Source organism: Puccinia triticina, chromosome 3A (assembly GCF_026914185.1).
Source record: "Puccinia triticina chromosome 3A, complete sequence".
Lineage (NCBI taxonomy): Eukaryota > Fungi > Basidiomycota > Pucciniomycetes > Pucciniales > Pucciniaceae > Puccinia > Puccinia triticina.
This window is the reverse complement of record NC_070560.1, coordinates 2,846,908-2,866,396: the sequence shown is the minus strand read 5'-3', so window position 1 is coordinate 2,866,396 and position 19,489 is coordinate 2,846,908. Positions and strand designations below refer to the sequence as shown.

Sequence of the window (19,489 nt, the reverse complement as noted above, 5' to 3'; positions counted from 1 at the left end):
TATGCTTCCTTTATTTAGATTTTATCAAAGAAGCTTTTGGAGAAGAAGCCCTCAAAATTGATCCTGAGAACCAAAAGTTTAAGAATCACTGGCATGTAATGTCCAGAACATTTGATTTTCTTGAAGAGCTAAATGGGATACACCAATATGTTGATCAGTTAAGGGATCCCTCTTTTGTTTCAAAGATCAATCCAAACAGACCTGGTACTAATTTAGACGGGATGAGGTTGATGAAAAAGTACATTAAGATCCTTTTTCAGAGGCATGAACAATTCAGAACTAGTATTCTTCATGATGAAAAAATCAAGGAAATCTACTCTCAGTCCGGCCAAATAAACCGGACCAATTATAGTTTAATGAGAGCAATCTCATTGGCAGAGAAAAAATTATGTGATGATGCAAATTCACGAAGCCTCCAAGTTTTGCAACAGAAAGGCTCAGTTTCTAAGTTTCATTCTGATTTTGTTTCAGCTTTTCTTCATCTGAGAAAAAAAATTTGGCTTCATTTAAGGAACAGATAAGACATCTAACAATGGCTCTGGCTGTTTGTATTTTCTCTCTCTTCTCTGGATTCTAGACACATTGTCTTTGATTACTTTTTGAAAGCTGGGAGTTTCTACATCAAAATCAAGTCGCCATCGGCATGAATGCCTCAAATGATTGTGTATATAGAATCTTATACATTTTGTTGATTTCTTGTGTTTGTCCATTTATCCTTGCTCTACATGATGATGTGTGATAGTAAGTTAGTGGATAACTTCTTGTTGTGATCTGGGAGACTGCCAGGAGTAATCTAGAGCCCAAAAAGCTAGATTTCCCTTTAAAAATCTAAACTTTTGGGGTCTAAATCAACATCTGCGGGTGTCCCAGAGGCCAGCAAAATATGCAATCCGATCATCTCGAGCTCTCACCCAAGACTTGTTTGCATGAACATTGATGTGCCAGGAACAATAAACTGTCCCAGCACCTTCATCTTTTGAGAATACAAGACAAATCCTTATTTTCTAGTGGTACATCTAAGCTAAGAATACATTGTGATGGATGCTGACAAGGCCAGGGTGACAGTCAGATAGCCAACTATGTAAACAAGAAGAGGCCACCCGAAAAGACAACGATCGAGAGGAAAAAATGCTGTAAGAAAAAGGGGGGCAGCTTCACAATTTTGTTTGGCGACTAGTTTTCAAACTGATTTTCAGTTGCTGTCTGACAGCCAGATCAAGCATCACTTCTTCGCTCCCACCTGGTATCGAAACGCTTTTGATCTCTCTCCAAGCACGTTCGATCCTAAGTGAACAATAAACCCAAAACAAAAACGAACATGAGGCCGAATTTGACGGTCAAACATCCAATCATATCAAAATTGTCACAAAGAAGTGGGAAAAAAGCCGACCTTTCACCAGCACCACCACGAGTATATCCCAAGCCACCCAAGATTTGGACGGCTTCTCTAGCGACGAATTCGAGAGTGATGCCACAATGAGCCTTGAGCAACGCGGTTTGTCCACCTAAAAGAGCGGCCCCATCGGCGTCGCTGAGCTGATTAAGTTGGTAGACGAGACTCTCTATCCATGCGTGTTGGGACTCAATCATTCGGACCATCTGGCCAAGCTTGTGTCGAATGATGCTCATTTCCATCAGCGGCTCCCCAAACACTTTTCTCTTCGCTGCGTGCGCCATCGCATCCTCGATACACACTCGCGCACTTCGATGTGCTGAAAATGCAATGTTTAATCTGCCCCCCCGTTCAAAACTATCAGCTTTCTTGTGCTACTCCTTGATATATTTGGTCTTTTTAGGCTTGATCAAGGAATTGAACTACTAACCGCTCATGATTGAAATTCGACATGATGTACTTGAATCCCTCGTTTTCTTTTCCTACAAGGTAACTTGAAAATTGTAGATCATGACAAGTAAGTAATGGCCAACAGATGAATCTCGAGACTAGCCCTCAAGGGATCCCAACTCACTCGATGGGAACTTTGACATTATCAAAGACTACTTGACTACAATTTCACAAGTATCTCTCGGCCCATCAGTTTTTTTGTGTCAACGAGCTTGGGAGAGTATAAAACACTGACCTTGTGCCGCTGCACCAGACACCGCCCATTTTCAACCTGGTGACCTTGACGTCTAGGCCTTTAGGGATAACAATAACACTACCCAAAGTGTTTTTGGGAAAGGAAAAAGGATATCAACATCGCTTGACGAGACAAAAGAAAGGCGTCTGTTATGTTGTTTACCTGATCCCTGATGGGTCTCCGGGTTTGCCGCGAGTGCGAACAGCAGTTGTAAAGTAATCACTCCATATACCATTGGTGATCCCTAGAGAGGGAAGCAGAATTGCCATTCAACTTTTCGTACAAACGATTCTAAATTAGATATTTCAACTCACATTTTTTCGTGCCTGAATATACACAAAGACGGATATAGGAAGACATAATGATTGGAGCGGATGAGTGAATATTCCTTGATCGTAGAGAGGCTTTGAATAAACTGCCACAAACCATTGATGATCCAATGCTTTCCATCCGGACTTTTCTCAGCGGTCGTCGCGAGATTTTTGACATCGCTGCCGGCGCCAGGCTCAGTAATCGTGATGCAGGTCCGTTTGCTCCCATTCAGCAAGCCTGGCATAAGCTTTTCTCGTAGTTCTGCTGATCCGTATTTCCATATCAACGGTGCACCCTGAAATTTCCGCCAGATGATCCAGTCATGGGGTTATTAAATGTTAGCCAATGGGTAGGAGCCAGCCCCGGTGAGCATAAATGAAATGCATTGGAATTTCATCCCGATCGCTCACGTAAGCCATACCACTGAATAAGCCACCAACAGCACTGAAAAAAAAAACGCGGTCGGAATCAGTTTTCTTGAGGAGATATAAGAAATTGAATCAAGAAAATATGAGCACCCAGCCGAACCACATCTCATCAGTTCATCCTGCAAGATAAATGCATGAAAGCCGTCCCATTCCTCGGGGGAAATATCGGCAATGATTTTAGCATGTTTGGTCCACTCTTTCGGGATCCTGATTCCGCCGATATTCGGCAGCTTTCCAAAGGTTGTTAGAAAGCAAGTAAGCAAGAAAACTGTGAGATGTTTGAAGAGTGAAAACTGAGGGGATGGGTAGGAGGAGAGGGATGGCACTAACGATAAGACCGTCCTTGGCTGCTTGCTGATAAGTTGCATGATCAATGGCTCCGTCTGCATCCGACCAAGAAGACAAATAAAGTGTGAGCGGTGATCAATCCAATCTGGACAGGGATGTGGAGGGGGAAAGTAGCCTAGGGGACTGACTTTCTTCCCAGTCGTGGGCTTGGTCCATCAAATGGGTCTCCGTCCATTTCCTTGCGACCTCTCGTAATCTGAGATGTGAGGCCTTGTAGTACGGCGAAGGGAGACCAGTGTACCTATGTGTGGACACAAGCCTCGTAAATATTGTTAGGAAGTAGTGTAGTAGGGCTGCAGGACTGCTTACCAGGCTGGCTCGGCAAATGGGGTTGAAAGGTTTCCAAAGGAGTCGTTGCGAGGCATGCTGGAAATAATCGCGAACGGCGGAACAACAAGTTGGCGGGTTTATTGGGAATCAACCTTCAACGTGAGAGTGCAGCTTCAAACCTTGACACATCCAAGCGGGCCTGGGCCTTCTTTCCCGGCCCCTTGCAGCATGTCTTGGCCCGCCAGATCCTGGCAGACCGATTCGACAGCCTCTGCAGAATCAAATTCAGATGTCCCAAATCCTAATCTTGTATATTTAAAGTTCAGTGTACAAATGTAAATTATGACATTCTATTAGGCAAATGCAAGTACGCGGAAAATTCAAACAGAATACGAAAAAGTGAACACGTCAAACAGTAGAGAAAGATCAAATCAACTCAGGGTGTAACTAGGATACTACATAAAAAAACTCTGGGTGATGATGATACAGGAAGGAATACCAAATAACATGCGCTTTCCTCTATACACATACGTATAATTACAATAAACTCTCAAATGTTAGGCATCAGCCTGTTAAGAAAACAAGGCCAGGTCATGTTTGAAAGGGTTTTTTATGATGGTGGAAGATGCAGGGGGGTTGAGATGAAATCAGTCATGCCCATCTTATGCATGGAAGCTGGTCGGAGGAAATGAAGTTTGAGAACAAGTAACTTACAGGTCATATTTCAACATGTCATCCACTTCTGACACCGCAATACTAGCAAACTGTCTCGCCTCGAGTAAAAGCCAGATCTACGAGAGATGAGAAATCATACCGATGAGAACTGAAGAAAGCCCATCACAGACAAAAAAAAATGACGAAATTCAAGGCGTGATGAGAGAACGACCAACTTTGAACATGCTCCCAAAGTGTCTTGTACTAGAACCAGAGGAGTTGATCTGTTTGCTGCCAAGGCTCCTAAGGATGGGCAAGGCGCTCTGGAAGAGGTCGAGGTTGGGGTTCAGCTGTCGTCCGATGCCTTCGAGGATGAGGATGGAAAGGATAGTGTTGACGAAGTCGGCCTCCATCTTGACATGGTGCTCCCTGACGGCGGTAAGCACGTTGAGAAGGACGTCGGCCACCTTGATGTTCGAGAGACTGAACGTCTGCGCCTTCACTTTCGATGCCAAATGTTGAATTTTCACCGCAAATGTCTCCTCGTCATCGACCAACTCCGGCGTCCGACATCGCTCTACCATCAGCTTCCCAGCCTTGTATCCATCAAATGCCGCTATCGCTTCAAATAATTCCAAAAAGTTCTTCTGGTTTTTCTGGTCCAACTCGTTCACCAAGCCCGAATCAATAAACACTAGTTCAGGTTGAAAGCCCTCTTCGTCAAGTCTCTGTAACTCAGCGTTCCAGCTCGATGGGTCTTCACGATTGACTCTCTTCAGTCTATGAACGATATCCGATGTCAACTGGCTATCTTCATGTCCTGCATCGATGTCTGGCGCGTTGGTGAACTTCCTCCATAGCGATTGAAGGATCGATTTTGTTGTCGGTTTGTAGAATTTGACCATGATGTTCCCCGGATGGAGATCTGCATGGACAAAATTGTCGATCAAAAGCATATGCTGTGCTCACGTTCCGTCAAACATTAAGAAAAAAATATCAGCAATTCAAGGTACCAGTTCTCATTAAATTAAAGAGGAAATAGACCATCAGGCCTGCAAGGCCAACTCACCAAGAATGCATCAAGCCCAATGTTGGATATCCGATGATCAAACGGGCCAACCGAATCTCTCAGAAAATATTTCAACGGCAAGGCGTCTTCAAATTCCTCGACCAAGACTTTCTCAGTGGTGTAAGCGTTAAGAGGTCTGGGGAAAGAGACCGTTTTCCGGTGGGTAAAGTTATTCTCGAAGCGCTCTAGGTTCTGAGCTTCCACCTTTAGATTAACTTGGCTTTCCATCAGCTTCCCAAACACTTCGACTTCCTCTGGGAAACTCAACCATTCGGCCCCGGGGAAGCAGTTCACAAGATACGCAAAAAAGCCCATGATCTTCAGGTCCCGTTTGATGTTCTTCGTCACTCGGGGATGTAGGACTTTGATTGCCACAGTTGTGGAAGGCTTCATCATTGGTGGGTCTACATCTGAGGTCGCCAACTTGCGCGACAACTGAGCCACTGATAATTTGTTCGCTTTGTTTAAATGCTTAGGTTCCAAGTACGAAACTGGCAGCAGATCAGGCTTTAGGGTCGCTTTGTAAACCTGAATGGCATGCGTAAAAATTCACGCAGTGTCATGAGTCATCAAGCACTGTTAAAATTGAAAGATGGGAGGGGAAAATCCTACTTGTGCGACCGCACCAATCCCCAAAGGTTCAGGGTTAAATGAGATGAAAATGTCTTCGAATTTCTTGTCAAATGCCTTTTCTAGTACTCTTCGCGTGTATGCCATCGAGTGTGGTTTTCCATTGGAGTGAAGCTTCCCGAGATGTTGACAGAGTGCTGCAGGGAATAGGTCAGTCCTGGAAGCAGCCCATTGGGCTAACTGGGAATAATCAAGAGAGGGTGGGCCAAGTTGATTTAATGATCTGTGTATCCTCATTCACGGTGACACGATCCTCATGAGCAATCAGGACATCTTACTTTGATGAAGGTTGGCCCGGCTTTCTGGGTGGAGCTGACTAAAAGCTTGTACCACCAGCTGGTACTTGCACGTTCGGTGATCAGCGTCCCATCTTTCCTGCGTTTTCGTCGTTTTCTGGGGTGTGCCAATTCGATGTATTCTAACAAGACCACCGGTGATGTGACGAGTACGGGCAAAAACAAAGCCAGAAGATACAAGAATCGGCTGGCTGTGGCAACAGGCTCAATTATGTTTCTCTTGATCGAGTTCCAGAGGGCTCGAGATCTAGATTTTGAAGTTTTTCTGTGAGTTGGTCTTGTGATCGGCTTAACATTGGTTTCATTGTTGATTGGTTCTGGCCTTGTGGCCAGTTGAAGGGATCCATCGGCTGATAATACTAGATATAGAAGGCTGGTACCACCGATTGAAAGTAGAGACCACTTGAGCAGCTTGTTCCGATCTGATGGGGGGCCGAATGGAAGGGGGCGCACAGAAGTGTAAACCGTTCGAATGTGGTTTGACCTGACTCGCAAACTACACTTTCCGGGGAGCGATTGAGGAGATGTTGCCCTTGGCCAAGAAGGCGGCCGAGGCAAAATTGCAGCCCTGGTGAATGACGGCCTTGGATGGAGATGGGCCAAATTAGCTTCACTTGCTAACCCAGTGTGACACGCTTAGCGCAAGGGAGACGTACATACACTAGATTCGATCGCATAGACCAGGGCTCGATCGGTTTCTTCCGCAGGATGGCCCGATGGTTGTAGCACGACGGTCTTCCAAAGAACCGATTGGCGAGATGACGTTCGGCCGAGGAAGGGTGAGCGCACAGCATGGGGACCGACTTGACATGGGACGAGTCAACGAGGAGGGATGGAGGACAAGTTCAGAGAGCACGAACCCAGCTCCGGTTGAGCGCCGATCGGAGCCAAACCGACTATCCGCGGACCGATGGCAGGAACAGCTCACCAACTTCCACATCCGGCTCCACCACCGGATATGCCAGAAGTCTACAACGTACGAATTTGAAACTCGGCCAACATGCAACAGATTGCAACTCGACCATGGTCCGACATCCTGCCAGCTGGATATGGAAAGTTGGGATTGCATGGACAGCCCTAGACAGCCTCCTTCTGTGATCGGGTTCAGTTGCGCCTGCGGGGAAAAACCGATGTCTCTAGACTCTCCCCAGAATTGAGTTTCTTTAGAGCTATTTAGATTTCCAAGCAAAAACCTATACCTTCCGGGCCTAAAACAACATCTGCAGAGTCCAAATTGGGCAGCAAGTCGTCCACTGAGGAGGGAACAGAGAGAAAACCCGACCTCTTCTTCCATGGCCAGGGACAGCTGACCGGATGGTTCTCCACCGCTTCATGCGCTAAGCAAAGTTTTCTTAGTACTCAGAGGGTCCACAAGAGATGATACCATTGGTCTTCTGGCACATGCAATTCATCATGGTTGGATTGATGGAAGGGGTCATCGTGGTTAGATTGAAATAAGGGGCTGTTGATTTTATTTTGAGGCGGAAATTTCAAAGAAGCAAAACCGCACATAAACAATTTGTGACAAACTTGTAATCATTTACATGCGACATCAATGAAAAATGAGTCTTTCTTGGAGCTTTATTGTACAGTCAAAGGGAGGGGAATCATCATCAGACTTCACAGCCAAAAGTAATGTAAGAAGACAACAAAAACTTAATCCAAAAGACTCGAAGGTAAACAGCAAATGATAAAACAGTAGCAAGGGACATGAGAAAATTAAATAATGAAATCAAGGTGAAGTAAAAAAATATGCAGAAATCGTGACAGAAATATCTATATGTTGTCAGACAAGCAAGCCAAAATTACACCAAGTGCGCAAAAGTTACACATAATGAAAAGATGAAGTCGAAAGAAAACGCATAGAAGAAATGAATCGATAAAAGATGTCAGAGATTCGGGGGTATATATCGACGGTGATGGATCGCATCATGCCTAGAGAGGTGAGGTTAATCTTATCTCATATCAGACTTCGAGGTCAAGCAGGGTGGTACTTTTTCGACTCTCGGGGTAACCTAAGCGGGGAGAGGGCAGCGAAGGGTGGTCTTTCGGCTTTGGTGAGGCCAATTGAGAAACACTTTGGTGACGAATATCGGCGCTGACTCCATCTCCAAAGAGCAAGTCGATTTCTTCGAGTGATTTGCCTTTCGTCTCGGGATAGAAAATATACTACGTAACAAGGATGGTTGTTTAATTCATGATATGATATTCGGTAGCTTGCTCAAAGCCATTTTGGAGAAAAAATGTGGATGAATCTTACCATGATCGGTGCAAATGAAAAATTAAAGCACATGAAAATGAGGTACGTTTTCCAGCCGCTTTAGAGTCACAGTGACAAGGCCAATGATTAAATTCCCAAATGTAGACTGTCTGTAGCGCAGTCAAATAAGGTGCTGGACTTACATTTTGTTGACTGCCGGTGGGAAAACCTGAACCACGGCAAACTGTCCAGGATAGTTGTTCTCAGAAGTAGAACACAGAATGAAGGATGAATGGGTAGCTTACGTTGATGATCCAATTACAGGCAGTGGCCAAAGCGGTCCCTTTTCCACGAATTCGGATGGGGAGGATCTCAGGGGGATAAACCCATACTAGGAATACGAAATATTGTGAGTGTGTAAACTCTATGGTACTATAGCTGGCGAGATTTACCAGTTGCCTGGAACCCGGTGGTGAAGGCCCCGAGGTACAAGAAGCAAAAAACAGTAGCGACAACGCCGTAAACAAAGGAGTCGCTGGGCTTTTCTTCTATTTGTTTGACTACTCCCGCCAATACTGCAAATATAGAGCCCATGAAAAGAACTGAGGAGATTAATAGCTTCCTTCGACCGACGGTGTCGATTAAAAACCTGGTACCAATAAAGTAGCCGAGTTGAAAAGCAAGACTTGAGTCATCAGGCGAAATCTTCTAACTTAAAGCTTGGTTTGAGGAATTGATGATTAAACATCGTGACTGACCATGGAATGAAAGAGGCGATAAAAAACCAGGTGAATAGGAATCCAGAGACAAGACTTGCGGTGTTGGCTGAAAAACCCAAAGAGCTCGAGAAGATGAAGTTGGCGTAGTAAATAATCCCTGTCATTTTCAAGAAAATTGAGTTTATGTTGCGTTTTCAAAGTGGTAGTGGCCGACGAGGGGACCTGACCATTAATCCCGCCGAGTTGTTGGAAGAACTAGACTGAACATGCAATCAACAATCTTCTTCGGGAACTCGAGCCATCATTCCGAAACAATTCCCTGTAACCCTTTATTTGAATGGATTTCTCATATAACACGGTGGCCTCAATCTCCTTGAATTTGGCCTGCAATTCGGGATCCTCGCTGTCGATGTCCGGTTGTTCTAGTCGTAACAATACTTCCATCGCCTCAGCCGAACGATCGTGAAAAAATAGCCATCGAGGCGACTCGGGAATTACAAAGGTGAACATGAATATAGGAAGGATCATCGCCCTGCAAGTTTGGAAAATCGGTTCCAATGGATCTTGTAAGCTCTCCACTCAGCAACTGCATATGCCTAGATCAAATAATGAGTTGACACAGACAGTTGAAAAGCAATTGGGAACCTAAAAGAGACGGCGCCGGAGAAACGTTTGGTCATCCCATAGTCCTGCAAATTTTTTGAAGGGACAGTTTAGTTAGCAAGCTAACCTCTGATAAAGACTCAATGATTTCAATGTCGAAAACGGAGTGATATCTTGCTGAAAAATATAGGAAATTGTTCTAGAATGGAATTCCCACTAGTAGCCAGTACTTACTATCCAGTAACTGAGAAAAATGCCGAAGTTGAGGGTAGAAAGTTGAGCGCATGCATCTGTAGAGAGTTGATATTTGGTATCAAAGACCGAATTGCAGTCATCAAACTGGTGGTGGTGTCAAAAAAGGCCCACATTGTCCTCTTGTAGCTTTGGGACTGATCTCAGCTTGCAAGACTGGTGCTGTCGAATTGATGCAACCTACAAAGACTCAAGAATTCATCAGTTTATCTGGGTCTCCAAGAAGCTGAGGGACGAAATAGAGCCGCAAACCCATGCCGATCCCGCTTAAAATCCTTCCAACAATCAGTTGGGGACGTCCGTAACTTGAGGCCTGCAACACGGCTCCGACGATCATCCAAGCAGCTCCAAGTCTAATGCTTCTCTTCCGGCCCAGTCTCTCTCCAACAACAAAGGCCAAGATTGCACCTGCAAAACATCCAATTTCGTAAGAGGCGACTATTGTTGACCTGTCACACGATGTTAACTGGATTCAGTGGGTAGGCATACCACCAGGTCGCATTTTTACTCACAGGTCACTGCCCGTAGGACTATCAAACGTTTCATTCCAAGCGGGAGAATTCGTGAGCCCTCCTGCAAAAAAAAAAAAACGGATTTAGGACGCTTGAAGAGACAGGCTTGGTTGTGTACTTTAGTATCTTGTGATTAACAAACCAATTACTCCATTATCGTACCCAATTAACATAAAACACAGTGCCGTCAAGAGAGAGATGACAAAAATCAACCGGCTTCCATTTAAACTTTCCCACATGTTTTTTGAGACTTTTTAAGGGTATTGTTTCTGGGAGATGGTCCAACTTGCTGTCTGAGGGCGTCAAGTCAAATGTGAATGGATCCCTCGAATGGCCTGGAGAGCGTGGCGGATTTTGGATGGTAGATTATTTTATGGATGAGGCGTGAATCTCTAGCCCACAAGTAGATTACTCGTCAGATAAACCTTTCTTGGAACAAGTCGGGACAAGAACACCGTGTGAGTCGACCAAGCTTTCTCGATCTGGAAATTATGCACAAGTTAGTATGTACATATTTATTTGTGGGACAAGCCTCGAGTGCGAATGAGGTTTAGCGCTCTCGGTTAAAAGTTAAAACAGCGGAAATGGCAAAGAAAACAACTCCAATACTCAACACCGCTTAATCGGGATGTGGAACAAAAGGCAAGTTCGGATTGGCCGATTACCGCCCGATGATCACCAGGAACGGCCGGAAAACTCCCAGGAAGCACAAAAGCCACAGAAACTTCAAGCCAATCAACGTCTATGCACTGATGCAATCTTTTGGAGGATGCTGGCGACCGATGTGACGATTAACTGAGGTACATATTTGCTTACAATACGTAGCTTGCGCAGCTTTTAGAACGGGCAATGCAATAGGGGGGTTCACGTAAGGCTGATTTCGAAAATCAGCAACCAAAACCAGCAGATGCAGCTTTTGAAAATCGTGAGAAAGCAAAAAGGTTTGGCTGGGCAGCTCCCCTTTGGAAGCAATCTGCAAGGCAAAAACCTTACTCACAGGTGCATGAGCAGACGAAATCAGCATTGCTTTTTTTGCAACGTGAACCCCCCTAATACATGATTATGATTCTCAAGTCATCAAAACGGTTATTGCCACAACACCCGCGAATCGAGACAGCTGTTGGGCAAGATGGTCACGATGCCAACTGCTTTCGATGAAGACATCTCTTGCGAGTCGCGTGCCCGCGCAAACTGGCTTTCGCCAAGTTTCGCCGCGCTTCACCATCAGGACTCTATATTCCAGATACCACAGCCGAATCCCGCGAGCTGTGCATGCTGTAGAGCCCGGTAGACCAAGTGTAACCCATTTAAAGCACACTAACGTATGGCTGTATGTACACGGCAGGGCGAATCGACGAAGGACGGTCCGCCGGAGTGCCACCCAGCAGTGCACCAGCCTTTTAGCACCCACGGGCCACAACGGCGCCACCATTACCGATTTGCGCCACCAGGGCCCATCCCTGCGGCCCTGATGCACTGCCCCATGATGGCGTTCCTGTGCGCCACAGTGGCAATCCCGGGGAGCCACGGAGGCGTTCAAGTGACGACACTGACGTGACCGTCAACCTACGTCAGCGCTAACCATGAGACACGAGCTCACCGCCATCCTCCAAGCTGCCACAGGGGCCAGTGCCAGGGCCGGACGTTTGTCGCCCCTATGACTACATCACCACCTCGATCGTCTGAGTGGCGGTGACAGGATCGTCGGAGTGGCGGTGACAGGGAAGGAATGCTTTGCCAGGCGAGAGCTTAAGAAAATGTTTTTTTTTTTTACAAAACTTGTGGTGAAAATGAGTTGTGGAAGCACTGGCATGGGGGGTATTTCCCAAAGGTAATGCGGAAGAGGGTGCTCCGCTACACAAAACCAGACCAACTGGCAATTCAATGACAAGGGACAGAGCAGGACGGAGATCTGGGAAGCGGCCAAAGTGAGGAGATGTGAAAATATATAGGAGTTGACTGCAAATGATTAATTCATTACGCAAGCAACATGGGTGTGACAACCCCCCAAAATTCCAAACTTGTTACTTGCACCCCCAAAACCACCAAAATATGTACACAAAAATTTGGCAGAATTAGCCCAACAACTCCCAAATGCTGCCGCGAAATTGCGAGCTGCACAAGAACCTGGACACAATTTGGGTCCCAGTATGGTCCAATGACCATTGAGAAGTGCTTTTCCCAATTCTCCTGTAATTTTGTGAGCTTTTTCCCAATCCCTGGGAGTCATTTTTCCTAGCCCTTTCCTATGAGCATACTGCAGTGGAACCTTGAACTTTGAAGAAAGCACCCAGTCCCAAGATGAAACACATAAGACCAACTCAGTGACAGTACAATATTTCAGTTATGTTCAGAATCATTCTCCAAAATCTGATGATTTATTAACCTGGAAATGGGATAGTTTAGGATAGTGTCTAACAGCTTTGCATTTGTAGAATAATAGCACTGCTCACATGGGGATTGGGTCTGTAAAATCTTATGTCTCTTCACTGTATGCAGAAATTTGAAAAGTTATGTATATTTTAACCAGCTTTTGGTCAGGTTGCTGACCCTCATCAGCAAACAAGCGCAACAGTGTGCTGCGAGCTGTCACAGCAGACATGCTGCAACGAGGGCTGTGCGTCGTCGGACATGTCCCCGCGGCGTACATACATGGACGCATGGCCCAGTGGTAAGGCGCTCGCCTTCGATACAGGATGAGTTCTGCCGTACGGCAGCGAGAGATCGGCGGTTCGACCCCGTCTGTGTTCACTTTTGGAGTCTCGGATGACACATCGAAGCCCTTTTTTGCGGATGGCTCCTGTGTCTTGCCAGAGATGCAGAACGTGGAAAATAAGGTTACAACAGGGAAGGGGTTCAGAATCAAGATGAGTTAAACAAATGGCACATTTCTTTGTCTTCGATGCTGGTCAGTCGTAATAATATTAGAGTTCGACCGTCTCCTGATCACCAGCGAGTGTACATATATACAATTATTTTTTCTGCCCTATCAGACGAAGGATTCAGGCAATATTGTCGCAAGCTTTTTCCCCCTCGGGGGTTGATGAGCTTCGATACGGCGGATGATTTGATTTGCGCTTGTGATCTAGGTCCTTCCGGCCTTCTTCTCCCAGTGCATCAATCCCGTGGAGTGAGGTCTGAATTTCGTTCATTTTCTGTCGGCGCAGCTCGGCACTGACCGCGTCTCCAAACATGAGATCGATTTCTTCAAGTGATTTGCCCTTCGTTTCGGGATAGAAAATGAACTTGATGCGGACAGGAATGAGTGTAAGCAAATCGTCGCTCCGATCCCCACTGCGCAGTCAGAATGAAATGACAAACCATGATTGGGACGAATGAAATATTGAGGGCCATAAAAATCAGATACGTCTTCCAACCACTTAGCAAAATCGTATATATTAGTTTGATCTAAACGTGTATGAAATATCGAAAGCACGAAGGCGCGGCCAAGTGTGGACGGAACTTACATTTTCTCCGTTGCCAAGGGGAAACATTCTACCACGACAAACTTTAAAACAGCAAACTCCTCGTTAATAGCTCACCAGTCTGATCCGCTTAGAGATAAGGAGCACGTTACGTTTAGACTCCAGTTGCAAGCTGTAGCAAGTGCCGCTCCCTGAGCGCGGACCCTCTGGGGCAGGATTTCTGGAGGATAAAACCAAACTTTGGTGCCAGGCGGATTGTAATGATTGAGGTGGATTATAAGAATCCTTCAAAGCGCATGATCCCCGTTTCAAATTTACATACCAGTAGCTTGAAATCCTATTGCGAATACTGCGAGGAACACAAAAAACAGGACGACGGCGGCCATCCTAGACTGATGAGAATTCTCGTTTTCTTCGATTTGCTTGGCCACCCCTGCCAAGGCTGCAAAGATTGATCCCATTATTGCGACAGAAGGGATCATTAGAAGTCTGCGTCCGAAGGTGTCAATCAGGAACCTACATGGAAGGAGATCGCGCTTAATTTCAATTTGCCCGAGTAACAATACGCCAGAGCCACGTTTGATTATGTTTTCGCACTAGGTATATTTGAGGGACGCACCACGGGATGAAAGACGCGATCAAAAACCAGGTGAATAACAATGCAGATATCAAGCCCGTCGCCTGCTCTGAAAAGCCTAGACACGAAGAGAACATGAAGTGTGCATGGTAGACAATGACTGGAGTTTTTGATTTTTGAAGATAATATATCCAGTTTTGTATTTTTATTTGTCGTGAAATTTAAGCGATCTTTGTGGCTGGTGGTTGCTGTCTAATCTGCATGAACTAACCGTTAACTCCTCCAAGTTGCTGGAAGCACTGGACCGAGCAGGCAATCAGAATCCTTTCACGCGTTCTGAGGCCGTCGTTTTGGAACAAGGCTTTGTAACCTATGTCCTCGATCGAATGGGCGTATATTGCGTTGGCCTCCATCTCGAGGAATCTGGATCGGAGTGCGATTTCATCCGGCTGGGCGCCTTCCAACAGTCTGAGCGAGGCGAGAGCCTCTGGCGCTCGATTATGAAACATTAGCCATTGGGGCGACTCGGGAACCAAACACGTGAGGACGGCGATCGGGATTATCATGGAACTGAAATTGGGCGAAGGAAGAAAAGGGATCAGTACCAAGTCACTCCAATGGATTGCTGCGCCAGGGTCTTGAACCGGCGCAAGCAACGGAGGTACTGACTACTGAAAAGCTATAGGAAGCTGGAAAGTTACCGAGCCTGTCAACCGCATCGTGGTACAATAGTTCTGCAATTTTGAGAGAGCACGGAAGTCAAACTTTCGGCCGCAGAAATTCGGGCTGGCCGTATGAAGAGAAGGCACTGGCGGCGTGAAGAGCGAATGCCAAGATAGAATAACTACTCGCCATCCAGTAGCTAAGACAAATCCCAAAGTTGAGCGTTGAAAGTTGAGCGCAAGCATCTTAATTTGGTATGAAACAGCAATTTTTTTTAAGCAAGTATGGTGGTCAGCTTGTAAAGCAAGGCTCAAGATAGCATTCGGAAAGCGCACGTCTTCCCCTACTTTCAGGTGGGCTGGCTTCTGCCAGTAGCACCGGGGCCGTAGAGCTGATGAAACCTGGGAACCAGATGCGAAAAGCTTCATGACATGAGATTTGTCCTGGCCATAGTGTGTTTGAGGTGGGGACGGACCCATTCCTATGCCGCTGAGAACCCTGCCAATTGTGAGGCATTCACGAGAAAGGGCCAGAGTTTGTAGTAGCGCGCCGCCCGACATCCCTATGGCACCGATCCTGATGGTCATTTTCCGGCCCAGAGCTTCTCCGCATACGAAGGTGATCATTGATCCAACGAGACAGCCAATCTGGTAAATAGCAACAATCGTTGACCTGTTTACATCTTTAAATGGGGCTGTTGACCTGGTGTGGCTGCGAGATAGAACATTGACTCAACATGCTCAGTCTTGAAGGGTAAGCGAATCTCTGTTTCCACTGCGGATTGTCGATGAGACCACCTGTAAAATATGGAATGAGAGAAATGATATGGTAACCGGACTTGTCGTCCAAGCAGGCTGCGTCCTTCCACAGTCAGAACAAGCGAATCACGAACCGAATAGCCCATTCTCATAGCCCATCAGCGCAAAGCTGAGCGCAGTCAGGGTCGCCACCAGGTGAAAGGAGTGGTTTGCTTGAAGGGTTTTCCACATTCTGGGAACCCTCGGGGAAGAGGAATAAAATTGAAAATGCTGGAAAAGGTGCAGGGCGAGCAAACAATCCTGGCGGAGCACTTCTTAAGGATGAATGTATTGGGGACAAGGTTCCGGAAAGAGGCAAGTTTTTGACTGGATCGTAGTACATATGTGGACTTTCGAGCGAGTGAATGGGCTTTCGGGCGAGCCTATATCGGCGAGAGTGAGCAGCCCCGAGCGTCCAGCGCCATCACGCTTCCTGCGAGCTCCCCCCGGGCCCATATAAATATGTAAGAATTTCGTCCTAAGAAAGGGTCGAGAGTTGAAGCTATGCAAAGATGTGTTGTGCATAGTACGAGACATCGGAACATGGACCGGCAGGTGCTGATCTCCCTCTCAGAAGGGCTTATGTACCCTCCGGATCGTGATAACGAACGGTTTTCGGGATCCGGAGCCTTTTACCTCAACACCCTTCCGAGGTCGCGCGAAGGGACCATGACCCGCGAAAATGTACACAGAGCTTCATGGCCGGCTGGCCCAACTCTAGGGGAACTCGTACCCTGCAACAAAAGCTTCCACTGCGGCCACACTCTCAACATCACTACAGAGGACATGCACCATCGGGCGAACAACATTGGGCGGTGTTGGGTTGTCCCCCCAGTCCATGACCGGAGAGCGTCGGACGTGCCGATCCAGCTTGCCTGTGCGGGCCGCCGCGACAGCCGCGAGCCCATGAGCATTCGGTGCTCGCGGTTGTTGTTGAATGGGCAATGCTCCGAGTGGATGCAGCGCCACAGGGGGCCCTGGAGGACGTATCGGCATCGGTGTGGTAGCCAGCCAAGCCCGGGACGTCGCGCCTGATGTTTCATTGGCATCCCCCACACGGCTGGCTTAATGCTGCCCGCAACAGGCTGCACCGCGGCACCCTCCGAGCTATACGGCTCGGTCTGGTGCGTCCGTTAGAGACTCGGTGGCCGAGCCGAATCGGTCCCCGTATAAAAGGCTCGGAAACTACACGGTACAGTCCGGCGGCGGTCAGCTCTCCACGCGTCGATCCCGGTATCCAATCTCGGTGAGGAAAGAGAGAGGATACCGGGCGTGCAAGAGCTTGACTGTACGTGCCCGGCAGTGACAGGGTTAGGGTTTGGACCTGTCACTGACGGAAGCTAAAACATCTATGTACATATGATCTAAGTACATAGATAACCACCAAAGTTTGCCATCGTGCATCCTGAACTCTAACACCCCCTCCCACGCATGCAAACTTTAATAGACCAACCCCAGCTTAATCCCCGCCTCTGCCGTTTTTGTCGCGCCAAGTCGCTTTGTCAACACGTCCGCCAATTGATTCACCGTGCTCGTCCACTCCAGCTTGATGTCATTCGCCCGCACCAAGTCGTTTACAAAATAGAAAGCGCGTTGTAAATATTTTGTCTTTTTCTTCGAAGCATTGTCAGTTGCAATCAAAATCGCGGCCTCATTGTCAACATGTATGGAAATCTGAGGATATAACTTGATGTCGTCCAGGATATTCATGATATGTGCTAATTGCTGAGAACCTTCAGAGAGCGCCAAATATTCTGCTGCACACGTTGAAAGTGCAACCACTGTTTGCCGTCTTGAGCCCCATGCAATGGCATCTCCACAATGTGTCATCACATACCCAGTCGTAGACTTCTCGTGCTCTCCCCCCCAGTTCGCGTCCGTCCACAGTCCCAAGTCATCGCTCTTCCCATGGTAAGCCAATTTCTTTCCTGACGTTCTCTTGACATATCCAATCAAATAGTCTAGCGCGTTCCAGTGAGTCTCGCTGGGATTGATGCTAAAGCAAGCTAACAGGTTTACCGGAAAGGACAGGTCAGGTCTCGTCCCACTGGAGAGGTACATTAGTGAGCCAATAACAGATCGATATTCCGTCGCGTTTACTGCCACACCAGCGTGAGTCTCAAGCACATCCTTGCTCAGTGCAACCGTTCTGGTGAAGGTCTTCCGTTGATATTTTTCCACGATTTTGTCCGCCATCAATTTCTGATCCAGGTAGATTCCATCACAACGTTGTTCAAAGTTGATGCCAACGAGTCTCTCCACTTTACTGGACCACTTGATCTCCAAATCTTTCATCATCCCGTCACGTAATTGATGTAACAACGAAATCTCTGAACCAACCGCAAACCCATCATCGACATGCAACCAGATGACCACAAAACCACCACCTTTCCGGAACAGATAGAGAGAGGGTTCAATTTCACTCGCCTCAAAACCCAATTTTTCCACAGTAAGTTTAAAGTACTTCCACCAGCATCGGGCTGCTTGTTTTGTACCATACAGTGCCTTTTTTAGTTTCATGACTTTTCCTCTCAGCTCCGGGAAGATTTTGACCGGAGGTTGAACATAGACATCCTCTTCTATTGGGCTATAGAGATATGCTGAACTGACATCAAATGTTGCCGTTGGTAGTCCAAACTTGTTTGCCATCGAAATCAAAAGCCTCAGAGTGTTCAACGACGCCGTTGGCGCATAGGTCTTGTTGCAGTCAACGCCGAGCTGTTGATTGAAACCTTTTGCAACGTACCTTGCCCTAAACTTTTCAATCAACCCATCAGGCCTCCTCTTCAACGAGAATACCCACCAAGCACCCAGTACCCGCATGCCCTTGAAAGGGTCTACCGCCTCCCATATGTCCAGCTCGCCAAACTTGTCCATTTCATACGTCGCTGCCGCCTTCCACAATACCGAATTGATTCCCAACAACACCACCTTGATTGTCTTTGGCAGATCAATTTCTGGACCTGGGTTCAGTTGAGCCATCTGCCTTGCCTCCTCCGCCGCAATTTCATTGGTACGCTCCTCTCCCAGTTTCAGCATAATCTGGTTGAGGACGAAATCCAGATCGGATTTCTTGACATTCTTCTTTACCAGCAGGTTCTGGGAATCCGGGAAAACAGCCGCCGTGGAGTGTATTGCACGCCTTTCACGAGGGGAGAAAAACAACCATCCTGCCCCTGCATCCGGATAACCAATCATGACAGCCTCTTGCGCCCGCTCATCCAGTTTCTTTTGGCGATCACTGGGGATGTGGATCAACGCTTTCGCACCAAACGGGTACAGAACGTCTGAGTTGGGTCGTACACCGTAGAATAATTCCACCGGCGACTTCTCCCCTGTACGGGAATTCGGGATTTGGTTATGGATATGACCGGCGGTCAACCACGCGTAGCTCCAGAACCGTCGAGGAAGGCCACTCTTGTGCAGCATCGTACGAGCCATGTCACCTACCGTCCAATTTAGCCTTTCAGCTTCACCGTTCTGCTGAGGGGTGTAGCGAGCGCTCGGGGCCGTTTTCACGCCGATCACATCTAGTCTTTTTTGCAGGGCATGGACATATTCTGGAGCATTATCACATTGAACGTTCGTGGGATATCTTCCAAAGTAATTATTCATATGCTCCATCCAGGACATGATTTTATCTGGTACGTCCGCTT

At 47.0% G+C, this 19,489-nt stretch overlaps 4 protein-coding genes across 4 annotated transcripts; all 4 read right to left on the bottom strand.

The window, feature by feature from the left end:
* Positions 1-1,154: 1,154 nt before the first annotated feature.
* PtA15_3A336 (uncharacterized protein) lies at positions 1,155-3,531 on the bottom strand (the record flags this gene model as incomplete). The annotated part of the gene is made up of 13 exons (XM_053167294.1): positions 1,155-1,284; positions 1,391-1,732; positions 1,824-1,886; positions 1,968-2,003; positions 2,079-2,156; positions 2,241-2,322; positions 2,393-2,404; positions 2,505-2,685; positions 2,801-2,834; positions 2,909-3,048; positions 3,149-3,201; positions 3,295-3,407; positions 3,476-3,531. The coding sequence occupies 13 exons, from the start codon at positions 3,529-3,531 to the stop codon at positions 1,155-1,157; spliced, it is 1,320 nt and encodes a 439-aa protein (XP_053018525.1).
* A 615-nt stretch (positions 3,532-4,146) lies between these two features.
* PtA15_3A335 (uncharacterized protein) lies at positions 4,147-6,879 on the bottom strand (the record flags this gene model as incomplete). Its single annotated transcript, XM_053167293.1, has 6 exons — positions 4,147-4,227; positions 4,327-5,049; positions 5,160-5,687; positions 5,772-5,969; positions 6,068-6,668; positions 6,746-6,879. 6 exons carry the CDS (start codon positions 6,877-6,879, stop codon positions 4,147-4,149), a joined length of 2,265 nt encoding a protein of 754 aa, XP_053018524.1.
* A 1,171-nt stretch (positions 6,880-8,050) lies between these two features.
* On the bottom strand, positions 8,051-10,610 carry PtA15_3A334 (uncharacterized protein; the record flags this gene model as incomplete). The annotated part of the gene is made up of 14 exons (XM_053167292.1): positions 8,051-8,254; positions 8,346-8,403; positions 8,489-8,529; positions 8,591-8,676; positions 8,738-8,934; positions 9,044-9,161; positions 9,232-9,259; positions 9,362-9,536; positions 9,629-9,693; positions 9,842-9,897; positions 9,974-10,039; positions 10,112-10,308; positions 10,372-10,432; positions 10,514-10,610. 14 exons carry the CDS (start codon positions 10,608-10,610, stop codon positions 8,051-8,053), a joined length of 1,449 nt encoding a protein of 482 aa, XP_053018523.1.
* A 2,763-nt stretch (positions 10,611-13,373) lies between these two features.
* PtA15_3A333 (uncharacterized protein) lies at positions 13,374-16,025 on the bottom strand (the record flags this gene model as incomplete). The annotated part of the gene is made up of 13 exons (XM_053167291.1): positions 13,374-13,616; positions 13,693-13,750; positions 13,839-13,879; positions 13,949-14,034; positions 14,119-14,312; positions 14,416-14,533; positions 14,645-14,943; positions 15,043-15,107; positions 15,226-15,281; positions 15,372-15,437; positions 15,512-15,708; positions 15,773-15,833; positions 15,929-16,025. 13 exons carry the CDS (start codon positions 16,023-16,025, stop codon positions 13,374-13,376), a joined length of 1,581 nt encoding a protein of 526 aa, XP_053018522.1.
* Between the last annotated feature and the right edge of the window lie 3,464 nt (positions 16,026-19,489).